Source organism: Cucurbita moschata, unplaced genomic scaffold, assembly GCF_002738365.1.
Source record: "Cucurbita moschata cultivar Rifu unplaced genomic scaffold, Cmos_1.0 Cmo_Scf00012, whole genome shotgun sequence".
NCBI classification, from domain to species: Eukaryota; Viridiplantae; Streptophyta; class Magnoliopsida; order Cucurbitales; family Cucurbitaceae; genus Cucurbita; species Cucurbita moschata.
The window spans coordinates 1,687,245-1,711,932 of NW_019268528.1; the positions used below are offsets into that span (position 1 = coordinate 1,687,245).

A 24,688-nucleotide genomic window follows, 5' to 3' on the forward strand; every position below is an offset into this window, starting at 1 on the left:
TTTCATTATTCGATTTCTAAAACTACCCCTTTAATCGAGGTGCATAAATAATTTTTTTAATTAAAAAATGGGTCAATAAAAATGTTAATTTGTACAAATTTGAAGATAATATTTCCTCAACGTACAACTCGCTAACAAAAGAACTCTCCTTCCATAAAACTGATTATGAAGATGTTGAAAGATGAAAATAATGACTTAGATGGATGATATTCTTTTCTAAAGAAGCATATCTACTAAAACGTTTTACAACTTTATGGGAGTTTTAAGGCTCTTTCTAACTTTTCCATACATCTCTAACAAGGCTACTCTCTTAGATAATGTTCTTCTACATTATCCATCCGTAAATGTTCGGAAAAACTCAAAAGTCTCTCTGCATGACCCGTACCGTTCAGATATTGAAATTTAACCTCACTCTCAAAAACTTTGAGATATTTTTGGGAAGACAATCTAATACTTGTAATACCACATCCAGCTTCAATACTTACACCCTGACATCCATGTTGATTCATTTCAACAAGCCCACCACAATTATTTAAAGCCTTTCTCTCAAAGGAATCATCTCTATCCTTTCTGTTCATTAGTTTATCAAATATAGATTTGGCGAGTGTCGTCTCTGCCATGCCTTCCATGCCACCTATCCATGTAACGCCATAAGATGTTACATGTAAGGGAAAGTTCGTAACTTGTATTTTGGAATCAACTTCAGCTGGGAAGTTCCGTGCATGCAACATTGCAGCGCAATCTGATATGGTGGAGACTTCTTGAGCGAAGGATTTGATAACATCCCTACGTCATTATCAACATCATACATAAGAAAATAATATATATGAAAACAAGCATAGTTTACTAGAAACCAATCAATCAAGATGGCAAGGATGTAAGCTTACCGGCTTGGCAATTCCTCTATGTCATCAAAATCTGTATACATTACCCCTGGCCCCTTAACATCATTTTGGGATATCCGATGGACCTCAATGAGATGGACACCACAGCTTCTTATACTTACATGAACCTCACGACATTTTACAACTTCAAACCATACTATAACATCATTCCAATCATTCGCCACTAAAGAGCTACTAAATGTTGGAGAAGAAGTTGTTACTAACCACGTATATTCTGATATTGATGATGAGAATTTTCTCATAAAAGAACTTTGGAGTTTGTAGCCGATGAATATGTTACATGAAATTAAGGCTTCCCCTTGATATGAATCTCCATCCACTCTAATCATAGCATAGGTAGCCAAAGTTCTTTCTATATTATAATCATGTCGAAAGCTAACCTTTATCGAGTTTGATATAGTCTGATGTCTGAACCATTTTGAAATTTCAATGTTCATTAGAATGAACTCTCTAGGAAAGTCACCCAGTGTAATATCCTCCTATGACATAAGAATTAACATGCATAGAAATATTAACAAGAGAAAAAATGCAATATGAACAAAGAAAAATTAAATGAGAAGAGATGAACCTGCTTGCTTGATATTATATCCAAAATGTTGTCCGGACTTCTTGCCAACGATTCACAACCAGTGGCATCCATTGTTTGTATACACTGAGGAAGGTTTGGAATTTGTTGAAGAAACTTACAATTCTTCAATTGAAGATTCCACAAGGACGTGAACTTATGGAGACATGAGGGCAGGCTAGAGAATTTGTTTTCCGACAAGAGTAGGCTATTTAAGAAAGGGGTGACATCACATAAAATTTCCAAGAAATCAACATTTGATATCTTGCAATTTCGAAGATCCAACAAAGTAAAATGGGAAAACATACGGTTTGTGGGTAAGTTTCCATAATTTGAAGAAGAGCATGTTGGATGGATTGGTAATTCCCATTTATAGGGAAACATTTCAAATCTAGAACACCCACTAAGATGAAGTTCTCGAAGATCCTGTAACAAATAAATTGTACTAGGAACGGAGATGAGGTTTGTGCAATCGTCAAGGTTTAAGACCTTGAGCTCAATAAGGTTTCCAATTGATGAAGGTAGCTCCTTTATGCCAGTAGAATCCAAATACAACGACATTAATGATTTCATGTTTTCACTAATTTTTGGAAACACTTTAAGCTTAGAACAACCCGAGAGTTCGAGATATTTAAGAGATTTTAACTTGAGACAGCTTGGAAGCTTTTCAAGCTTAGTGCATTGTTTAAGGTTCAAGGCAACAAGGCTATCCAAAGATCCTATAGACTCGTGAATTACTCTTAAATTTGTGCATTTTTCGAAATACAAACTTTCAAGGTTTATTGCCATAGAGAAGTCAGGAATTTCCCGAAGCTTTTTGCAATGAGAAAGATTCAAATATCTAAGAGATTTCAGTGAAAGATAGCCCGGAAGCTTTCTAAAGTTGGAGCATTTTTCAAGATCCAAGATAACAAGCTCATTTAGAGATCTAATAGACTTATGAATCATTCTTAAATTTGTGCATTCTTTCAGATACAATTCTTCAAGGTTTGGTACTGCGGATAAGTCTGGAATTGTCTCTAACAAAGTAGAGTAACTAAGATCAACGAACTTCAACATTTTACCCTCCTAAAATGTATAGAAAAGAAACCAAAAGAAAAGGAGTAAATACTCATCTAACATAATTTGGATAAAAATGTTATTATAATAAAAATATTATTACCTTTAACCTTTTTCCCAAATTTCTGATGAAGCTATGCTGCAAATCTAATCCAACAAGATTTTTCGTAATAAAGCATGACGGCAAAGATTCTTGAGTAAATCCATGCCATTTAATCAACTTCAAGTTTTCCGGTAGATATTTAAGAGTTTTAGAAAATCTTATATCTCGAACAAAAAGCCATCTCAAATTTTTCATTTTTCTGAATGCTTGTGGATCCACATCTCGAATTTTTGGACCGTGCAACTCCAACTTTATGGCTTCAATTGCGTCAGTTCCCTACAAACTCGTAAGTACAAACATTATTCATCACAAAGCATTAGAAAAAGTAAATTAAAGAAAGTTAGGGTAAGTGTTACTCACCGAATTATTATCAAACACCCTTAAAATGTCTTCTACCAACCACAATCTACTCCTTTTTCCAGGGTCGGAAGATTCACCATTAACTATTTTATGACCCATCTGTCTGATTAAATCATGCATTTGCACCTCATTATTTTCAATCGTAATAAGTGAAAAATTCTCAAGGACTAAAATTCCAAAATTTGGATTGAAATGACACGAGTTTAAAGTATTCTTAACGTAGTCAACTTTCTCTCCTACTAGAAAACAAGAAATATCAAGGAAAATCTTCTTTACTTTTTCTTCAAGCCCATCAAAACTTATTTGAAGAATATCAAATATGTCTTTGCTCAAAGAGTTTTCATATTCATCTAATACACTTCTCCAATCTACTTGATCGTCTTTGGTACAAAGGAAAGAACCCAAAACACGAAGAGCCAAAGGATGACCTTTACAATAACTTGTAGCACGTTTTGAAAGGTCTAAGTAATTACTTGGTGGATAACTTTTCTTAAAAGCATACCAACTAAAAAGTTCAAGGGCGTGATTGTGATTCATTCCTTGAATACCATACTTTTGATCAAATTCATGGGTAGAAATCAAACGATTGTTTCTTGTTGTCACAATGATCATACTACCCGCCCCAAACCAATCATGTCCACCCACCAATGCTTCTAACTGCTCAAGCTTATCCACATCATCAACAACTATAAGAACTTTCTTTGAACGCAGTCTATTCTTTATGATGTTGATTCCTTTGTCAAGATTGCCAACCTTTAAATCTTCCTTTAATATCTCATGGAGTAAGTGCTCCTGTAGTTGAACAAGGCCATTGAATTGCTTTGAAACTTCCTTAACTTTTGATAGAAAGCAGCACGCTTCAAATTGGTTAGCAATTTTGTTGTATAAAGCTTTGGCCAAAGTCGTCTTACCCATGCCTCCAATCCCATATATCCCCAACATGTAAATACCATTACTAGGCTCATCTTGTGTCCAATAATGGGAGTTTGACCTTAAATTTTCTAGTTGAGAATCAATTCCAACCGGATATTTTGCTACATATAAGGGCGTGCAAGTAAGATTTAATATCGACCATACTTCTTTAACAAGGTCTTGAATAAGATCAGCCTCCTTCCTGTGGTTAATCATGTAATCATATTGAAATTAAAGATGATAGATATTGGATGTAATAGTAGAGGGAGTTAAATTTCTTAGAAATATATACCTAGCTCCGAGATCCCAACCAGACAAGTTGGCGGTAGTAGTTAAAGCTTCCCTCCAAATTTGAATTTTCGTCTCGAACTTAGCTTGATGTGTGGCTAATGCTTCTCCAAAACTTCCGGTTTGTTTTCGTACATCTGATGGATCCACCTTATAGAAAATTGGCCAAACTATTTGGCCCTTGGATTTCTTACATTCGATTATTTTCACCAATTCATCCAAACACCAAGAAGAAGATGCATAATTTTCAGAGAATATAACAATAGAAATCAAAGCTTCCTCTATAGATCGAAAAAGGGATTCAGAGATTAGCTCACCCCTATTGAGCTTGTCATCAATGAAGACGTTGACACCCTTTTGCCGTAAGGCCATGTCAAGATGACTGGTGAAGTTAGATCGAGTATCCTCTCCTCTAAAACTCAAAAACACATCGTAACTCCACTTCAAATTTGGAGAAAGAGCCGATGATTCTGTCATAGCAATGGAAGAATCCATCGAAAAGCAAGGCACACAAAATAAAATTGAAAACGATGAAGAAACAATTTGAAGATTAGAGAGCAAAAATGGATAAGCATGTATCGAGAAAGTAGCGAATCAAACGTTTGGCTTTGTATAGTCTTATCACTTCTCTTTACCTTTACCTTTACCTTGTAATTTCTTTGAGGCCCTACCATTAACATCATAACTAAAGGAAGCATAAAAGTACAAATCCTAGTGGTTCACACTTGTTTTTATTTTCTCAACTTTATAAAAGTATTGTCGGCAGATGTATGTGAAACATGTTTAATATGTTATAATGTTAATTATTATTTATATTATTACCATTGGATTCTTAATGAGTTCCTAGCTCACTCGGTAGAGCTTCTTAGGGGTGTACATTCAATCCGACAACTCGAATTAACCCAACTCGAACTATAAGGGTTGAATTAGGTTGGATTAGCATTTCGAATAGGATTAGGTTCATTTTTTGGAACTCAAACTGAATCGGTTTAGTTTTGAGTTCGTGTGCAAAACCTTTCAATTGGCCCGAGTCAAATAAAAATATATTTGATCAGATAAAATATATAAAATATATTAAGAATTCTTCTGTATTAATAGGTTTGCCTGAGTTGGATGCCAGGCAAATACAAGTTTGTTTTTTATTATTTTTAATTTTTTTTTTGTTATTTTATTTTATTTTTCTTTGTTTATTTATATTTTTTTTTAATTTAATAAGCTAAGATATAATTATTAATACATTTATTATTATTTTTAATTAACTATTCACATTTAAATACATAGTTATTATATAATAGAAAGATTTATTAATTATGATTTATACGTTATTTCAAAGTTCATAAATTATATATATAATTTTAAAGCATATTTTAAATTCTAATGTATTTATTGTTTATGTGTTGCAACATTATTATATCACAGTTTATATATATTTTTATTTTCTAAAGTTTAGAGCTCTCTTAGGTCACGAAGAAATAAGCATATTTCAATTAAAATATTTTTATATATGCTTTATTTTTGTTATATACCATATCTTTAAACTAATCGTATTTTTTTATTATTATTTTATGATCTATTCTTATATATTTGTTACTTTAACCAATTTTCAAGAAATGTCGGTATTTAGTTGTCTTTCGTTTTATGACAATGTTGAACTATGTTAATATGTTACAATTTTCGCTCGTTGTTTTTTATTGAATTTGTTTTTTTTTTTTTTGTGAATAATTATAGATCGTATTTGTTTGTGAACTTTTAATATATTTTATCTAAAATTACATCCCAATAATTATAAATGGTAGATAAATAAAACTTACAAAAAAAAAAAATGGACAACCCAACCCAAAAATAGAGGGTTGGGTTGTGAAAAGTTTCGGGTTGGGTTGGGTTACCCATCCAACCAACCCGAACTTTTGGGTTGGGTCAAAAAAATCTCTCAACCTGACCCAACCCGAACCATTACACCCCTACAGCTTCCCTCCATGTTTGCTAAGGCTTCTTCAATTCTTCGGATTTATTTTCATTTTATAAAATGGAAGTATAGAGAAAGAAATGTATTATTGAGGACCCATGTGAGCGGAATTATCGATCAACTATTTTATCATTCTTTATTCTATGTTATAAGTTATACTATGATAAGTTATGTTACGAAACTATGTTATGTAATTAATTTTGTATGATGCATTGGCCTCCATTGGACATGCCGTGTAAACTATATTAATATGTTCACTCTATGCCTATGAGATATTACAAACTCAGGTATGTTAATCATGAAATATATGATAAGTATTACGCATGTATGTCTCGTAAGGATGTTATGTCTTGAAAAGGATGGAGGTATAACTTGCATAATAAGTATATGTCATGATTTAATATTATGGGACCTCATATATTTTTTCATTCAAGTACATCAAGATACTTCCCTGTTATGATTAGTACGGACACATACGTTATGATATTTATGTTGCCCATGATATTATACGAGCTCCTTTCCGTCTGTAGTTTCCGATAGCGTGAGTGTGTGTAAGGTGAAATGCAGGCCCAGGGTACGTAAAGGTAAGGCACACACTACCTCTTTTTAAGGTAAAGGTAAGACACCCCTATACAACTGATTGCGTCGTTGTGAAGGCTACGGAAATGAAGTTAGGGTAGTTATATTTGATGCAGTAGCCCTAAGGTTAAATCAAAGAGTTTGCATTGTTTTATTTAAATTTATATTCCTTATTTTTCGTTATTTTGCTAATAACGTTGTGGTAAATGAATTTATTATGTACGCTTAAGTCCATAGCATCGTTTATGAAATGTTTTGAAGAAATTTGTATACGCATACCAGACATGTCATGCATGTAATGGTGATCTTGTTCTTAATAAAAAAAAAATAGGGTTGTTTAAGTAGGTACCGGAGCTCTAGGCTTCTAGATTTTGTAGACTCGCCTACGATCTAGGCTCATAATGTTTTCATGGTCTTACAATGAACGCTTCGTTACCGTCAAGTATGCCTTAGATAAATGAAGTTTATATGTTATGTTATGATTTCCTATGATTGGAATGTGTGTACCACATAATGTATCGATGTTTTAGAACAGGTTTAGATTTAGCAAGATTTATACCGTGATTGTGCGTTATGATTAGGTCTCGCCTCCCAAAGGCAATGGTTTGCCTACCAAAGGCAATGTAAGCCAATTGGTATGCAAAATCGAGAAGGAACTTCCTTATTCCGCAATGAACATGTACAAAGAGTGGAACCTCCAATACCCCTAATTATATGAAAAGCTGAACTCTTGGTTTATAACAGGTTTGTTGCAAATGATGTTGTAGCGATCCTATTTGTAGAACATTATGGTTATACATACGAATGTGAAGGAAACAGAGGATTGTTTTACTTCTTGGATACATAAGCATAATACTGAGCCATAGGAACAACAAAGGCTATCACCAGCAAACCTCCAACTACAAGAGAAAACTGACCTCGTTTCTCCTCTGTCTCTTCTCGTGATTTGAAGTTAGATTCGCGCTTATTTTCCTTAAACGAAGGACCGCCCGGATCTGGAAGACCGTCGATGGCAGCAACTAACCGCTTCGCGCTGCTATATATGGCTTCATTGTATTTTTCATCAGTAGCTAAGACTGCAGTTGCATAATAAACAATCTTACTCAATCTGCACTTTGTCATAAACTAACATCTACAACCATAATTCACATAGGGTTAGAAATGCTTCGAACAAAGCACTCCATATATGGGGTAGCAATACAAAACAACAACAGTTCATTTGTGGTTTTCTTTTTGTAACAGTTCAAGCCTACCGCTAGAAGATATTGTCCGCTTTGGCCCACTACGTATCACCGTCAGTCTCACAATTTTAAAACGCATCTACTAGGGAGAGGTTTCCACACCCTTATAAGAAACGTTTTGTCCCCCTCTCCAACCGATATGGGATCTCATAATCCATCCCCTTTAAGGGCTCAGTGGATTGTGAGATCTTATATCGGTTGGAGAGGAGAATGAAACATTGCTTATAAAAGTGTGAAAATCTCTCCCTACCAGACGCGTTTTATAACCTTGAGAGGAAGCCCAGAAGGGAAAGCCCAAAGAAAACAATATTTGTTAGCGGTGGGCTTGAGCTGTTACAAATAGTATCAGAGCCAGACACCGGGCGGTGTGCCAGTGAGAATGTTGGGCCCCCAAGGGGGGTGGATTGTGAGATCCCACATCAGTTAGAGAGGAGAACAAAGCACTGCTTATTGCTTATAAGGATGTGGAAACCTCTCCTTACCAGACGCATTTTAAGACCTTGAGAGGAAGCTCGAAAGAGAGTCCAAAAACGACAATTTCTCCTAGCGGTGGGCTTGGGCTATTTACACTTTTCCTTAAAAAATGAGAAACTTATAAGCAAGGGCGACTCGTATCAAACACACAGTGTGAGATCCCACATCGGTTGAAGAGGGAAATGAAGCATTCCTTATAAGGGTGTGGAAACCTCTCCCTAGCAGACGCGTTTTAAAACCGTGAGGCTAATAGCGATATGTAACGAGCAAAGCGGACAATATCTACTAGCGGTGGGTTTTGACTATAACAAATGGTGTCAAAGCCAAACACCAGGCGGTGTATCAATGAGGACGTTGGGCCTCCAAGAAGGGTGGATTGGGAGATCCCATATCAGTTGGAGAGGGGAACGAAACATTCCTTATAAGGGCGTGGAAACCTCTCCCTAGCAGATGCGTTTTAAAACTGTGAGGCTGACGGCGATTTGTAATGAGCCAAAGCGGACAATATGTGCTAGCGGTGAACTTGGGCTATTGCAGACACTCGATTTTAAGTTCAACAACAAGATACCAATGCACTTAAGGCACCTATTAGTTGTAATGTGTTACAATGTAAGTTGAGCAAGAGGCAGTGGAGATTGTTAGCTAAGGAAGCTGATGGAAATTAGCAGCTTTAAGTGGGAGCTTTGTTCAACGTTCATGACAGATTTGACATAACATTCATAAGTGGAGGAAGTGGTACCTGGGAGGTTCTCTGTTACTGTAGCATCAAGTATGTTTTCTCCAACTGCTTGGATAAAGGCAGGCCCACCAGTAATGGCTCCTTCTTTCTGACTGGTGACAAGAACAACTATACCTTTGTTGTTGCCATCTTCCACAGTGGGATACCAACGCTCCAAAACTTGATCAGCATACTCAAACGCATCAGCTTTGCTCTGCATCCAGCAGTTGATAAATTCATATCAGAGTTCATAGAGATCTTTTCGTTAGGCATTTTCATATATTTTTGTAACGATTCAAGCCCACCGCTAGCAGGTATTGTCCTCTTTGGGCTTTCCCTTTCAGCGTCTGGTAAGGAGAGGTTTCCACACTCTTGTAAGCAATGTTTTGTTCTCCTCTCTAACCGATGTGGGATCTCACAATCCACCCCTTTTGAGGGCCTAGCATCCTCGCTGGCACACTGCCCAATGTCTGTCCATGATACCATTTGTAATAGCTCAAGCCCGCCGCTAGGAAATATTGTCTGCTATGGGCTTTCCCTTCTGGAGTTCCCCTCAAGGTTTTTAAAACGCGTCTGCTAGGGAGAGGTTTCCACACCCTTATAAAGAATGTTTCGTTCTTCTCCCCAATCGACGTGGGATCTCACAATATACCCCCTTTGGAGGCCTAGCATTCTCACTGGCACACTGCCCGGTGTCTGGCTTTGATACCATTTGTAATAGCTCAAGCCCACCGCTAGCAAATATTGTCTGCTTTGAGCTTTCCCTTCTGGGCTTCCCGCAAGGTTTTTAAGACACGTCTGCTAGAGAGAGGTTTCCACACCCTTATAAAGAATGTTTTGTTCTCCTCCCCAACAGATGTAGGATCTCACAATCCACCTCCTTTGGGGGCCTAGTGTCCTCGCTGGCACACCGCCCTATGTCTAGCTCTGATACCATTTATAATAGCTCAAACACATCGCTAGCAAATATTGTCCGCTTTGGGCTTTCCCTTTCAACCTTCCCCTCAAGGTTTTTAAAATGCATCTGTTAGGGAGAGGTTTCCACACTCTTATAAAGAATGTTTCGTTCTCTTCTCCAACCGATGTAGGATCTCACAATCCACCCCCCTTGGGGGCCTAGCGTCCTCACAAGCACATCGCCCGATGTCTAACTCTGATACCATTTGTAATAGCTCAAGTCCACCGCTAGCAGATATTGTCCACTTTGGGTTTGTTTTCCCTTCCAAGCTTCCCCTCAAGATTTTTAAAACGCGTCTACTGGGGAGAGGTTTCCACACCCTTATAAAGAATGCTTCGTTGTTCTCTCCAACCAATGTGAGATCTCACTATATTAGATTCCCGAGTCCACTTCTTGCCGTTTGCAACCATTACCGCCCACCTTACCCCTCTTTGGATAAGCACTGCTCAACCAAAACCAACCTTGAGAGACAAGAAGGATTACTAAGTTTCCCCCAAAGAGCTTAAACCAAGACCTTAGGTTAGAGGTGATATCTCTAAACATTCCAAGTTTTGGTAGCCTTCATTTCAAACAATCCATCACAATATGATACCCACTTTCTGATAATCACTCTTCAGTAAGATTTTCAAATCTTCATAAACAATCATCAGCCTATTAACACATTTCCTCTAACATAAAGTACAATTCTCTTCCCACAATAACAAAAATCAAATTATTTTCATGAGTTCTACGATTTGTTTCTCTATCAAGAATTTGAAGGACTTACAGTAAGCTTTCTAACAGTGACAAAATCAATGTGAAAATTCTTCCTCGACTCCAAATCCGTCAACAGCCTCTTCAAATCCGACTTCGTGACTCTACTGAGAACTCCAGCATCGTCCACTAGATGCGACTCCTTCGGCGGCCCATCATTGAGCACATCAAATTCAGACGCCAGAGCATTGTGGGTGGCCAACAATGGGGAAAAGTTGAGCGCTAAAGAAATTGCTAGCGCCGCCAACCCATGTTGGAGATGGGAGAACCAATTCGAGGGAACTGGGAGCGATGATCGGAGAGACTTGGGAGAGGGGTTTTTGAGAGAGAACGAAATGGGGTTAGAGAAAGAAACAAAATGTCTTCTGGGTTGGAAGGAATAAGGGAAGAGATTCTTGGGAGAGGAGGGTTTGGGGTTGAGGAGAGGAGAGAGTGTGTGTGGAGAGAGAATGGTTTCCATGGGAAGATGGAGAGATTCAGATATGGTGAGACATGGATTGCAGAGGGGAAATGGGGTTGAAGGTGTGTTGGTTCCATGAGGAATTGAGTGGTTTGGGATTTTCTTTGGTAGGGACAACTACTCTTGAGGATGGATAGCGTTCATGTAAGACCCATCTATCCTCTTGCCCACAACTTTCTTTCTTCTTTAGCAAAGATCAATTTCTTACCCTTTTTTTCATTCTTCAAGGCGTGTTATCCAATATACCAACACTCTCGCCGTGTACCACTTTATTGCTTTTCTAATACTCGTTATATATCAATACATTTCGATAGAATTATGTTTACGATTGATAGACGTGAAATGTCCTAAAATGTACTATAAAGGGATGTGATCAGTCGTCAACTCCTCCCACCTAGATTTTGTATGACCGTTCTGCGAAATCACGTCTATGCCTACTAGATCTGAATCGCCTCAAAATGTACTCTAGGGAGTGCGACTAGTTGTCAAATTCTCTATATCTAAAAAGTAATATGTTATTTAAGTCATTGTGTTCCTTAAGGTAGTAGTCATATAACATTGTTTTCAATTTTTCTCTCTCAATCTTGCTTTCAAAAAAATTTCTGCCCCATTTTCTAAAATCTTATTCGTAGAAATAGGGCTAGAGACTTAAGCATACGCTGCCCCGCCGTAGGCGATGTAATCCTAAGTTGGCTTGGCTCACTCAGTGCTGAGAGTGAGTATCGCACCATCGACAAATTCATTGCTAAAAAAAAAAAATGTGATTGTGACACGTAGCTCGAGAGGGAAAATAATGAGAAAGAAATAAAGTAATATAGCATGTTCGTACCAATTATTTCATTCCTACTTGAAAATGAGTCTAGGATATCTCTTATCAAAACGAGACAAGCGAGCATGTAGATAGAACACGAGACGAGTCACAAGATCCCCTAAAAGTAGACTATTTTCATACCACCAAAAGAGTATGAGCATTTGAAAACGTCCCTTTTCCGTTCGATTATACTTTATCATCAACTGGGTTTCTCTGTACATGTCAACATTACTCGAGATCATCGTCTATAAGTTCGATATCTACTAAAAAAGAGAGAACCCATTTCCGACCTCCTAAGTTTGTATATGAGATTGTTGCTTACGCTCCTAAAAAAGCTAAAAGATTAAGCCAATTTTGTGTAACTTGTAATTGGACAGAGTTTTAAAGTATTATGAAGCCATCCTCGTTGTAATTTGTAAATAAAATAAATCAGCTTTATCTACATTGGATATGAAAGCTATCCTAATTTCCCTATGGCCCTTCTTCTTTCTTTATGCCTCCACCCTCCAAACCTTCAGCAAAACCCCACCGCCGCCGTCCCCCACCCGACCACCGTCGGATTTCACGAGCCTACAACGCTGAATTCCAATTCCAAGAGACATTTCATCCTCAAAACGGCTTCACTCTGTCTAATTTCATTGATTCCAAAATGCCCAGTTGCCCAATCTTCCCAAATTTCGCCTACTTCGAAACAAGGCCTTCCTGGCCTTGCAAATACAAAGTCTTGGTTTCAGTTTTATGGTGATGGGTTCTCCATCCGTGTGCCGCCTCAGTTTGAAGACCTCACGGAGCCTGAGGTATGAACAAAATACCTCACTGGTTTCTGTTTGTTTAATCGTAGTGTTGTGTGTGTTACCTCTGCTTCCACCAATAGTTTAAGGTTATTTACGCTTCATATTTGTTTGGAAACACACATGTTTAGTTGCTGTTAATGTCAATGGCATTAAGCAGAAGGCTCCAGCTTCAGGGCTTTGAGAATACCCCTTAATGTTTTGATGGGGAATTCTAACTTCAGGCTTTAGAATTATTAATTGGCGTTGCTAGGTGGGGTTGAGAAACAGAGTCAGATTTCGTTCGGTATCAGGTTCTGGCCATTTCGGGGTTCTTGGACTGTGAGATCCCACATCGGTGGGAGAGGAGAACGAAGCATTCCTTGTAAGGGTGTGGAAACCTTTCCCTAACAAACGTGTTCTAAAACCTTGAGGGGAAACCCGGAAGGAAAGCCTAAACAGAACAATATCTGCCAGTGGTGGGCTTGGCACAGGGCGGTGTGCCAACGAGGACGTTGGGTCCCCAAGGAGGTGGATTGTGAGATCCCACAACGGTTGGAGAGGAAAACGAAGCATTCCTTATAAAGGTGTGGAAACCTCTACCTAGCATACGCGTTTTTTGAGGGGAAACCTAAAGGGAAAGCCTAAAGAGGAAAATATCTGCTAGCGGTGGGCTTGGTACTGGGTGGTGTGCCAATGAGGACGTTGGTTCCCAAGGGGGGTGTATTGTGAAATTCCACATCGGTTGGAGAGGAGAACGAAGCATTTCTTACAAGCGTGTGAAAACCTCTCTCTAGCAGACGCGTTTTAAAACCTTAAGAGGAAACCTGAAGGGAAAGCCCAAAGAGGACAATACTGGTACATGGACAACTGTGTGGACCAATGGGCTTAATCTACTAGCGGTGTGCCAACGGGGATGTTGGGCCCCAAGGGGGTGGATTGTGAGATCCCACATCGATTGGAGAGGAGAATGAAGCAATACTTATAAGAGTGTAGAAACCTCACCCTAGCAAACGCGTTATAAACCTCGAGGGGAAACCTAAAGGGAAAACCCAAATAGGACAATATCTGCTAGTGGTGGGTTTGGGACCGGGCGGTGTGCCAGCGAGGACCTTGGGCCCTTAAGGGAGGTGGATTGTGAGATCCCAAATCAGTTAGAGAGGAGAATGAAGCATTCCTTATAAGGGCGTAGAAACCTCTCCCTAGCAGACATGTCTTAAAACCTCGAGGGAAAACTCGAAGGGAAGTCCAAAAAGAACAATATCTCCGCAGTGGGCATGCGTTGAATTTTTTCTTGATTTTATTAGTGTATTCCACACAAGAGCTTGATGTGATCTTCATGTAAAGAAACAACAGCTACTAATTAGACTATATCTTTGTTCAACTCCTCTCCTACCTTTAGGCATTCTTATAACTATTCCCTTATGCTCGGTAGCTGTGGCCTTTCCTTGTACTTGTAAAAGGCTTATCATTTGCAGCTCGCTAAGTTATGTGCTTGGGGCTTGTAGGATTTCAATGCTGGACTCTCTCTTTATGGAGATAAGGTAAAAACGAAAACGTTCGCAGCTCGGTTTGGATCTCCTGATGGGTAATGATATTTCTTAGTTCATATTGTTTGCTTTATGTATTTGGCTTATATTCATTCTGCTTTGTTCGTTAACACAGCTCTGAAGTTCTAAGCGTTGTCACTCGTCCAACGAATCAGCTTAAGATCACCTTTCTAGAGGTAGCACAATGATGGCTGTGAAGTTTTCATTTGGTAATTCTAAAGAGCATCAATTTCTTACTAAATAGTTCATATCTAGCAAACCGTTTCTAAGCTCGGTGGCTCTTTCGTACTAAGAAGCTCTACCTAGAGAAAATCCCCATCAAATCTTAAACTGTTAAGTCATGTTTTGGAGCTTTTAAGCCCAAGATTGTTTGCTTACTGTTAACTCTGAGCTTCCCAAAGAGGTTTTTGAAGTTTCTAGTCACAAACTTTGATAAAAAGATTCTGTTTTAGTTCTACGTACGTGCTTATTGAGTTATGTTCGTGTTTTATGGATAACGGTTTTAGGAGCTTTTCGTTTTTTCTTGCGAAAAACAGGCGAAAGATATAACTGATATAGGTTCCTTGAGGGAGGCTGCAAAAATCTTTGTTCCAGGTACACATTTTGTGTTCAATATGCTAAGTAACTTTTTTGTGGTCATTTGGCTACACATCTCATTCTAGCTATTGGTTTTGGTGTTCTGACAATGATAGGTGGTGCAACGTTATTTTCGGCCCGAACGTTTAAAATTAAGGACGATGAAGGTTTCAGGTAACTATGCTACCAAGGCGTCCTTTGCTAGTTCGATTTATTTGTATCTTTTCGAGCTTTGATTCAGATCAATGAAACAATGGAATTGGATAAACAAAATGAAGAAAAGCCCACTTTAGAAAGAGCTTGTAGAAAGAAAGTCGACTTGAGATTACGAAAATGGCTGTGGTTGTTGAGAAGAAGAGGCAAAGGCTAGTTATAGAAATCCTTAGAAATCAAAACTCTAGAAAGGAAGAAACCTAACCATAGAACACGCCTCTCAAAGGGCTCACAAGCTATCTAAAGGGCGGATCGATTGTTCCACAAAATAGGAAGTGTCGGTACACCAAAGAGTCCATCATTGAGCGATAGATTGAATGAGTTCAAGCTATGGTAGCCATGTACCGGAGGTTTATTGTAACAACCCAGATCCACCGCTAGCAGATATTGTCCTCTTTGGGCTTTCCCTTTCGGGCTTGCCCTCAAGGCTTTAAAACGCGTCTAATAGGGGAAGGTTTCCACAGCCTTATAAATGGTGGTTTGTTCTCCTCCTCAACCAATGTGGGACATCACAATCCACCCCCCTTCGGGGCCCAGCATCCTCGCTGGCACTCTTTCCTTCCTCCAATCGATGTGGAACCGCCCCCAAATCCACCCCCCTTGGGGCCCAGCGTCCTTACTAGCACACCGCCTTGTGTCTACCCCCCTTCGAGGAACAGCAAGAAGGTTGGCACATCGTCCGGTGTCTGGCTCTGATACCATTTGTAATGACCTAGATCCACCGCTAGCAAATATTGTTCTCTTTGGGTTTTCCCTTTCGGGCTCGCCCTCAAGGCTTTAAAACGCGTCTGCTTGGGGAAGGTTTCCACACCTTTATAAATGGTGGTTTGTTCTCCTCCCCAACCAATGTGGGACATCACATTTATATTTTACGAGTTTTCTTGGCAACCAAGTATGATAGGGTTAGACAACCGTCTTAAGGTTTAGATGGAATGAGTTCAAGCTATTGTAGCCATGAACCTGCGGTTTATATTCTACGAGTTTTCTTGGCAACCAAGTATGATAGGGTTAGACAGTTGTTGAAGTTAGTGGATCCTAACTCACACTCAAGAACATAAACAATGCTATGAAATAATAATCTAGATCTAGTCTTCTTTGCCTATATAAGCTTTCATATTTCCATTTGATTACCTCTGTTTCGTTAAATTCAGGACGTATTACTTCTACGAGTTTGGGAAGAACGAAGAACACGTCGCGTTAGTAGCAACTGTTAATAGTGGACAGGTTTGTGATATACAATTTACCTTACATACTAAACTTCTTACTCTGATGAAGACCTGAGTTTGAGCCATTTCACTTGCTTTATGACATTTGGATGAAATTATAAAATGGTAGAACTTGTATGAATAAGAGTTGATTCAAAGTTAAATTGTTCATGCCAAAGGTCTTACTCATTGATATGTGTAGAGTTTTATATCCACCTCAGTTGAAGAGAGAAACGAAGCATTTCTTATAAGGGTGTGGAAACCTCTCCCTAGAAGATGCGTTTTAAAACCTTGAGGGAAGCCCAGAAGGGAAAGTCCAAAGAGGACAATATCTGCTAGCGGTAGGCTTGGGCTGTTACAAATGGTATCAGAACCAGACACCGAACGGTGTGCCAGCGAGGACACTGGGCTCCCAAAGGGGATGGATTGTGAGATCCCACATCGATTTGAGAGAGGAACGAAACATTCCTTATAAGGGTGTGGAAACCTCGCCCTAGAAAACGCATTTTAAAACTTTGAGGGGAAACCCAGAAGGGAAAGTCCAAAGAGGACAATATCTGCTAGTGGTGGGCTTGGGCTGTTACAAATGGTATCAGAGCCAGACGTCGAGCGGTGTGCCAGCGAGAATGCTGCGCTCCCAAGGGGGGTGGATTGTGAGATCCCATATCGGTTGGAGAAGAGAACAAAGCATTCCTTATAAGGGTGTGGAAACCTCTCCATAGAAAATGCATTTTAAAACCTTGAGGGAAATCCCAAAGAGGACAATATCTGCTAGCGGTGGGCTTAGGCTATTACAAATGGTATCAGAACCAGATACCGAACGGTGTGCCAACGAGGACGTTGGGCTCCCAAAGGGTGTGAATTGTGAGATCCCACATCGATTGGAGAGAGAAACGAAGCATTTCTTATAAGGGTGTGGAAACCTCTCCCTAGTAAACGCGTTTTAAAACTTTGAGGGGAAGCCTAGAAGGGAAAGTCCAAAGAGGTTGGGCTGTTACAAATGGTATCAGAGCCAGACACCGAGCGGTGTGCCAGCGAGAACGTTGGGCTCCCAAGGGGATGAGATTGTGAAATCCCATATCGGTTGGAGAGGAGAACGAAGCACTTCTTATAAGGGTGTGGAAACCTCTCCCTAGGAAATGCATTTTAAAACCTTGAGAGGAAGTCCATAAGGAAAAACCCAAAGAGGACAATATCTGCTAGCGGTAGGCTTGGGCAGTTACAAACTCGTCCAATTTATCTTGACATATCGTCTTCTTTGTCGTAGGCGTTTGTTGCCGGAGCAACCGCACCATTGTCCAAATGGGATGAAGATGGCATAAAACTCCGTTCTGCTGCTATATCTCTAACCGTGCTATAATCAATTGCTGATCAAGTTATTTTCATTAGCTTGTGAGTACTCCCCAAAACTTTACACTCATGAATTGAATATCATATAAAATCTCGAATAAATTATAAATTTATATCGTGAACTTTGAATATTGTGCCTATTTAATCCGTAAACTTCAAAAAAAATATGATTTATGTTCCTTAACTCTTGATGATGCTCGTATTTAGCTGCTAAATTAATACCGTTAACGACATGCTCGTAACATTAATATTGATTGAGTTGACATGATATGCTGAACTAAATTATCGTAGTGTTCAATATCTAGAGAATATAATCGAACCTAAAATCTTCGTTACGATGAGCATGAAGTAAACTATTCTACGACCACTAGGCCTTAATGAACTTCATTTTAACATCACTCGACCTTTTGTAACTATGATCTTAGTTTGATTAGGTTGGATTGGAACACTTTCTTCGTTCATTTCTTTCCATGAAAACTCGGTTTCTTGCGAAACAAACGGACGTTTAAGATCCTATTGCTGTTTCTACAGATTGTTTAAACTTAATTTGTGAGAATTGTTTGATTGTGAGTGACCCTTCAATCTCTTGAACGGACAGGAGGAAGCTTTTGGTAAGTCCCCCAGTTGGCAGAGAGACAGCTAGATTTGTGTATACATTTTTGTAAGAATTGTACTTTGAAATGGGTATGCTGAGTGATGAGTGGTGCTTGATTAATGTGGTACCCTTTGTTCTTATATGATTGTTGTCAAACTTGAACTCGTTTTTTCTCTTTTGATAAGGTATATAGAGATGTCCACGGGATGGAGAGTGGAGACCGGGAAGCTTTCCTTGTCTCTGTCTACATCTCTTGTTTATGTAACAGTTTAAGTTCACCGCTAATGGATATTGTCTACTTTGGTCTATTACGTATCGCTATCAGCCTTATGGTTTTAAAACGTGTCTACTAAGGAGAGGTTTCCATACCCTTGTAAGGAATGTCTCATTCCCCTCTCCAATCCACCCCCTTCGGGCCCAGCGCCCTTGCTGGCACACTGTCCAATGTCTAGCTCTAATATCATTTGTAACAGTCTAAGCCTATTGCTAGCAGATATTGTCCGCTTTGGCCAGTTCTAGGCCCACTGCTAGCAGATATTGTCCGCTTTGGCCAGTTCTAGGCCCACTGCTAGCAGATATTTTCCGCTTTGGCCAGTTACGTATCGCCGTCAACCTCATTGTTTTAAAACGCGTTACTAGGGAGAGGTTTTCATATTTCGTTCTCCTTTCCAACCGATGTGGGATCTTACAATTCACCCCCCTTGGGTCCCTCATTGTTTTAAAACGAAAAAAATCGATGTGGGATCTTACAATCCACCCCCTTTGGGGACCCAGCGTTCTCGCTGGCATACCGTCCTGTGTCTAACTCTGATATCATTTGTAACAGTTCAAGTCTACCGCTAGCAGATTGTAACGGCTCAAACCCACCGTCGTCCTGTGTCTGATTCTAATATCATTTGTAACAGTTCAAGTCTATCGCTAGCAGAATGTAATGGCCCAAGCCCATTGTCGTCCTGTGTCTGACTCTGATATCATTTGTAACAGTTCAGGTCTACCGCTAACAGATTGTAACAGCCCAAGCCCACCGCTAGCAGATATTGTCCTCTTTGGGCTTTCCCTTTCGAGCTTCCCCTCAAGATTTTTAAAACGGGTCTGCTAGGAGAAGGTTTCCACACCTTCGTAAAGAATGTTCTGTTCTCCTCCCCAACCAATGTGAGACATCACACAGATATTGTCCATTTTGGCTCGTTGCGTATCACTGTCAGTCTCAAGGTTTTAAAACACACCTATTAGAGAGAGATTCGAGATCTCATAATATTTTTAAATATTTAAAAGCCTCACTATTTTTTATTAATGAATTATTTGATTCCATGTCTAAACATAAGATCCATTGTTCATAGCCATTATCAGATCTCAGTTGTGTAATGAATTCAAGGCCACTAGAACTTGAACTCTAGAGGTAAAGCCAATTTGTTGTCGAAGGGTGGATCGGAATATTTCCCGGTGAGTATTTGTGACGACACAAACTGATTCGCAGCTTCTGAGTAATGAATTCCATCCCAATTGATATACTTCGAGCTATTGTCGCACCCTTTTCCCGTGACTGTCGTCCCATTCAACGTCTTCGTCTGTCCACAGCCGATATCCCGGTCGTAGTTTAGAGGTGGACCTCCGTAGCCACAGCAAGCCATGATAGGTTGTTCAAACCCTGCCATACACCAATGCTGCAAGTCATCAAGATTTTATAGGATTAACCGAAACTATATATGGACAGAAGTAGAGCAAGATGGTCGACCGAGCTGTGAATAATTGGCGATGAGATTCAACTTTATCGAATAGATATCGACGTATGTGACCGTTCCATCGGTGTATTGGCCTTGCAGTTTCTTACAGAGAGCATGAAGCTGTAGATTGAAGAGCTTGGCAGCTTGGTTGTGCGACGTGACGCATCCAAATTCATCGAGCTTTGATGGGTCGGTTCCAAATTTAGCAACGTTCTGAGCTAAGCATCCTAGGGGACCTGTGTTGTGTATCCAAAAATTCCTGGCCCCTTCATTGTACAGTTGCTGAAAAATAGGCATAGCGAAGGGACGATTGAACAGTTAAAAAATACTCTTAAAACTTTCAAAAGTTTCTTTATCGTTAGTTTTGGATGAAAATCGATAATATTTCGTTTAAAAAATATTATTGCATTTTCCTGAGTGTTTTCAACTTTCAAAATTACATTTATACCCTTTCAACTTTTTTATTCGTATCTTTAGTATACGGACAGAACTGATAGTATCATGGATTAAAAATAACTATAAATTTTGAAGAGTAGCATTAAAAATTTTAAATTTTTTTTAAAAAAAGTTAAAAATAGTTTTACCCTCACTAGGTTAAACTAGAGGAGAGAGAAAATCAGACAGAGAGATGATTCATAAGAGATTGAAAAATGGTTAATAATATTAATGTTACATCTAATAGTTCATTAGTATTTTTGAAACGTAGTACTCAGTCCATATAGCAATAGTAAGAGTATTTTCAAAAACGTCAAATATTAACGGTTTTCATTCAAAACTAACTATAGGAAGAAACCATTGGTCTAACCTGAATTCCATTCTCAAACTCAGCTAAAATGGTTGGTATCGAGGCAAGAATTTGGTCGAGGGTTTTGGAGTAAAATGCACCAGCAAGATCATTTTGACCAATATCGAACATGTATAGCCCCTTTTGGAAGTAATCTTCATCCGGTAGGTATTTATCAAGCTTCTTACCACCTATACAGCAACACAACCCATCTCGGGATGTTCGTAAAAACTCGATAACTCGAAAATTTCAGTTATTCCAAATCAATTCTTTCGGATTGAATTGGGTTATGAACTTATTTGAGTTGGATTAGGTTCCAATAAATAAAAATATTATAGATCAGATTAGTTCATAGACTATGCTAAAACCAGACTATTTTAAACTTAACCAGCTCGAATTTACTGTGAATTTAAAAAAAAAATGCTTACTATACTATTAGACATGTAGATATATTTATTTTATCTTGATTTCTATTTAATTTCATAATTATTTTATTATTATTATTTATTCTTCAACCATCCCAAAAATAATTTTTTAACTATTTGAAAGATAATTTTTCAAAATATAAATTAAAATTGAGTTGCTAATTAATAAATAAAATAAATATTTTATTTTTATTAAAAATAAAAATTTGAATAAATAATTCAAACAACTGAACCAATCCAACTAAAAAAATTGGAATAAAATTGGATTCATCTTAAATTAAATCTCTAAAAATAAATAAATTAATATTTTATTTTTATTAAAAAAAATTAAATAAATCAACTCAACCCAAAATTTTATAGTTCGACTCAATTCAACCTAATCAAATGTTTGAAAATAAATAAATATATGTTTTATCATTTTTTTTTTTTTAATAAATGGCTGGAACAACCCAATCCAACCCAACCCAAAAATTTTATAATCTAATTGGGTTTATCTTAATTAAATATTTAAAATAAATAAATACGGTTTGAATTAACATCTTAAAATTTAAATTCTGAACCATCAGAATCAACTCAATTTAACTCAAAAAGATTTATGATTAATCTGTGTTGAGTTAAATTTATTATTTAATAACAGTTTTTGGATAACTCGAACAATTACAATTATGTAAACATTTAAACTTGATCGAACTCAAACAAGGGGTAGAACGATAGCAAAATTACCTTTGACGGCTCGAAGCTCAAGAACTCTCGCTTTGAAATGGAGAAACTGATTCAACTGAACCCCAAGGGAAAAAGGGGAGACAGCCGTAGCAGCTGCCGGAAGAATAGTGGACCCTGCCGCTGCATAATTGCACCCCTTCCGAAAACTTGGCGCGCCAACCGAATCTAGATACGGATTCAAGTACGGCATATCCATCGCATCCACTGCACCAAAAACACATCCCGAGATTACTATTAGTATATAGACGAAATCGTAAATATACGTTTCAACTCTTTCAAAATAATATTAATATCCTTACTTTTTTTAAAAAAACTAAAAATTAAAAAGTCGTTATAGTTACTATATAGACGAAAACGGTGATTATTTACGTCTCATATATATTTCTTTACAATTTTCTCTCTTTTCCCTGACTTCAACCTATGACTCAGACAATTTCTTATTCTTTTCTCTCGCATTTTGAATATTATTTTAATTTTCTTCTTTGTTTCTCGATCTATCTATATCAATGTATGGACAGATATTTTAATTTTTCTAAAACAAAAAATTATCTAGAAGTAAATAAAAATAAATTTTTAAGTTTTAAAATAATATATTAAAATTGGGTAGTCAGGATCCACTTAACAGCATTTTAGATAAGAGTTTGAGGTCACAGCTAGTAGAGATTTTTAAACCCGTCTACTATGAAGAGGTTTCCACACTTTTATACGAAATGTTTAGTTCTCATGTGATCTCACAATCCACCCTTTTAGAGGCCGCATACTCACTAACACACAGGCCGGTGTTTGACTCTAATACTATTTGTAACCGCTCAAGCCCATCATTAATAGATACTATCTATTTTGGTTCGTTATTTATCCTTGTGAATCTCATAATTTTAAAATAAGTCTACTAAAGAGAGATTTCTCCATCACAATAAAAGGTAACTATTTATTATAAAAGCGAAGAGTATGGAGTGGAAGAAAATTTACTGAGAAAATCAACGATGAGGCGGCCATTGCAGAACCTTCCAGTCGAAGGAGTTTTGAAGTAATTTTGTCCGTAAGGCAAACTCAGGCTAAATCCTTTGCCGGCGACGAGATCGCCGGTGTCGGAGTTCGAATCGCCGAAGTTGAAGACTGCCGGATAATCGAATACAGCCGAACTTCCGATCCGGAAAATCGTCGAACACATTGCGAGGAACAGAGGAATCGCGAAGGATTTTGTTAGAGAAATCGCCATGGCCGATTGTTCAGAAAGGATTTCAGTTTCCCGATGATGAAAGATCGTTATTCCGGTGGGATAATTATATCGGCGGAGAAAGAACGTTAGGGTTTAATTCAAGGGAAGGCAATATGAAAGGTTGAAGCTAAGCTTTCCCTTAGAGCCTCAATTCACACACTAACTCCCAATATATTTTTTGAATGGAAAATGGCTGTTTTAAGCCACCAAATTAATTTAATTGGATTAAAAATTAATTTTTAACCTTTTATTTTTTTAATAATTTACCGAAAATTAGATTTACATTTATTGGTATTTGGATAAACTTTTTTTTTTTTTTTTGTAATAATTTAATCTTTTTATTTTTGTTTCATTTCTATAGTTTTTTTATTTTTAAGATGTCGATGACTAATTTAAACGAGGGAAAACGTCACAACCCTACTAACAAGAGATTATATTGTGGTTAGTAGGGTTGGTTAGTAGGGTTGTGACCCTATGTCTAGAAAAAGGTGACACCATCCATCAGACCACATGAGAACCAATAAAAATAATTGTCATGACATCGAATATGGGTGTTCATTGGGGGTGTTCATTGGTTGGGCTGAGGCAAACTCTGTGATGTCCCACATTGTTTAGAGAGGAGAACAAACTACCATTTATAAGGGTGTGGAAACCTTCTTGTAGCAGACGTGTTTTAAAGCCTTGAGGGTAAGCCCAAAAAAGACAATATCTACTAGCGGTAGATCTGGGTTGTTACGAACCCAATTGTTCAAGTTCCAAACAACTCTTATTAAATAATAAACTTTATTTAAAATTATGTTTTTAATAAAAATAAAATGTATTTTTATTTAAATTGACAACAAATTCAAATTGGTTCCGTTAATCTAGAGAAACTTATAAACCAATCCAACTTATAAATTTTTTATTTATTTGAATTCGACCTCGTCTCAATAAGGTTGGGTTGATCGAGTTTTCGGGTCATCAATTTTTTGAATCTCCTACAGACTCGAGTAATTGTAAAACTAATCATTGACTTTTAAAATTATAATTAATGTCTTATTTTTCCGATTAATAAGTCAGATTTCTTTAATCCTACCTTATAAAATTTCATTTCCTTCCTTTTTATATCTTAATTTGAAATTGACCATTGAGCTTACATGTCATTGGTAAATAATGTGGCAAGTTATTAAAGAATATAATGGTTGAAGCTAAGAAATAATATCCATTAGATTGATTTTTTTAAAATTAATTATTGCCCATAAAATATAAGAAATAAATTGAAAATAAAGTTAAAGAACCATGACAAAAATAAAATAAAATTAAAGGACCATTTTGCAATAACTAAACAAAATGTTTAATGAAACTTTTCAAAAAAAAAAAAAAAAAAAAAAAAAAAAAAAAAAAAAAAAAAAAAAAAAAAAAA

The 24,688-nt window shown here is 37.6% G+C and overlaps 4 protein-coding genes across 7 annotated transcripts; 1 reads left to right on the forward strand and 3 right to left on the reverse strand.

Moving 5' to 3' along the window:
- Nucleotides 1-209: 209 nt before the first annotated feature.
- LOC111450402 (TMV resistance protein N-like) lies at nucleotides 210-4,751 on the reverse strand. Of its 2 annotated transcripts, XM_023090498.1 has the most exons (7): nucleotides 4,510-4,653; nucleotides 4,197-4,381; nucleotides 2,993-4,106; nucleotides 2,633-2,908; nucleotides 1,474-2,538; nucleotides 888-1,384; nucleotides 210-786 (listed from the first exon to the last, which is right to left on the reverse strand). In XM_023090498.1, the coding sequence occupies exons 1-7, from the start codon at nucleotides 4,525-4,527 to the stop codon at nucleotides 303-305; spliced, it is 3,639 nt and encodes a 1,212-aa protein (XP_022946266.1). In that variant the 5' UTR covers nucleotides 4,528-4,653; the 3' UTR covers nucleotides 210-302. The 2 variants fall into 2 exon arrangements, with proteins under 2 accessions (XP_022946266.1, XP_022946265.1); XM_023090497.1 differs by having other exon boundaries at nucleotides 4,197-4,751.
- A 2,675-nt stretch (nucleotides 4,752-7,426) lies between these two features.
- Nucleotides 7,427-11,466, reverse strand: LOC111450415 (UPF0603 protein At1g54780, chloroplastic-like). Its single transcript, XM_023090519.1, has 3 exons — nucleotides 10,895-11,466; nucleotides 9,192-9,384; nucleotides 7,427-7,813 (listed from the first exon to the last, which is right to left on the reverse strand). The coding sequence occupies exons 1-3, from the start codon at nucleotides 11,339-11,341 to the stop codon at nucleotides 7,566-7,568; spliced, it is 888 nt and encodes a 295-aa protein (XP_022946287.1). The 5' UTR covers nucleotides 11,342-11,466; the 3' UTR covers nucleotides 7,427-7,565.
- A 1,117-nt stretch (nucleotides 11,467-12,583) lies between these two features.
- LOC111450417 lies at nucleotides 12,584-18,705 on the forward strand. Of its 3 annotated transcripts, none has more exons than XM_023090522.1 (8): nucleotides 12,584-12,949; nucleotides 14,431-14,510; nucleotides 14,588-14,648; nucleotides 14,979-15,066; nucleotides 15,165-15,222; nucleotides 16,413-16,485; nucleotides 17,734-17,858; nucleotides 18,597-18,705. In XM_023090522.1, exons 1-7 carry the CDS (start codon nucleotides 12,626-12,628, stop codon nucleotides 17,824-17,826), a joined length of 777 nt encoding a protein of 258 aa, XP_022946290.1. In that variant the 5' UTR covers nucleotides 12,584-12,625; the 3' UTR covers nucleotides 17,827-17,858; nucleotides 18,597-18,705. The 3 variants fall into 3 exon arrangements, with proteins under 3 accessions (XP_022946290.1, XP_022946289.1, XP_022946291.1); XM_023090521.1 differs by having other exon boundaries at nucleotides 18,415-18,678; XM_023090523.1 differs by having other exon boundaries at nucleotides 15,009-15,066; nucleotides 18,415-18,678.
- Nucleotides 18,706-19,714: 1,009 nt separating this feature from the next.
- LOC111450410 (GDSL esterase/lipase At1g54790-like) lies at nucleotides 19,715-23,451 on the reverse strand. The gene is made up of 5 exons (XM_023090514.1): nucleotides 23,037-23,451; nucleotides 22,068-22,271; nucleotides 20,941-21,110; nucleotides 20,147-20,417; nucleotides 19,715-20,059 (listed from the first exon to the last, which is right to left on the reverse strand). Exons 1-5 carry the CDS (start codon nucleotides 23,284-23,286, stop codon nucleotides 19,791-19,793), a joined length of 1,164 nt encoding a protein of 387 aa, XP_022946282.1. The 5' UTR covers nucleotides 23,287-23,451; the 3' UTR covers nucleotides 19,715-19,790.
- Nucleotides 23,452-24,688: the final 1,237 nt, after the last annotated feature.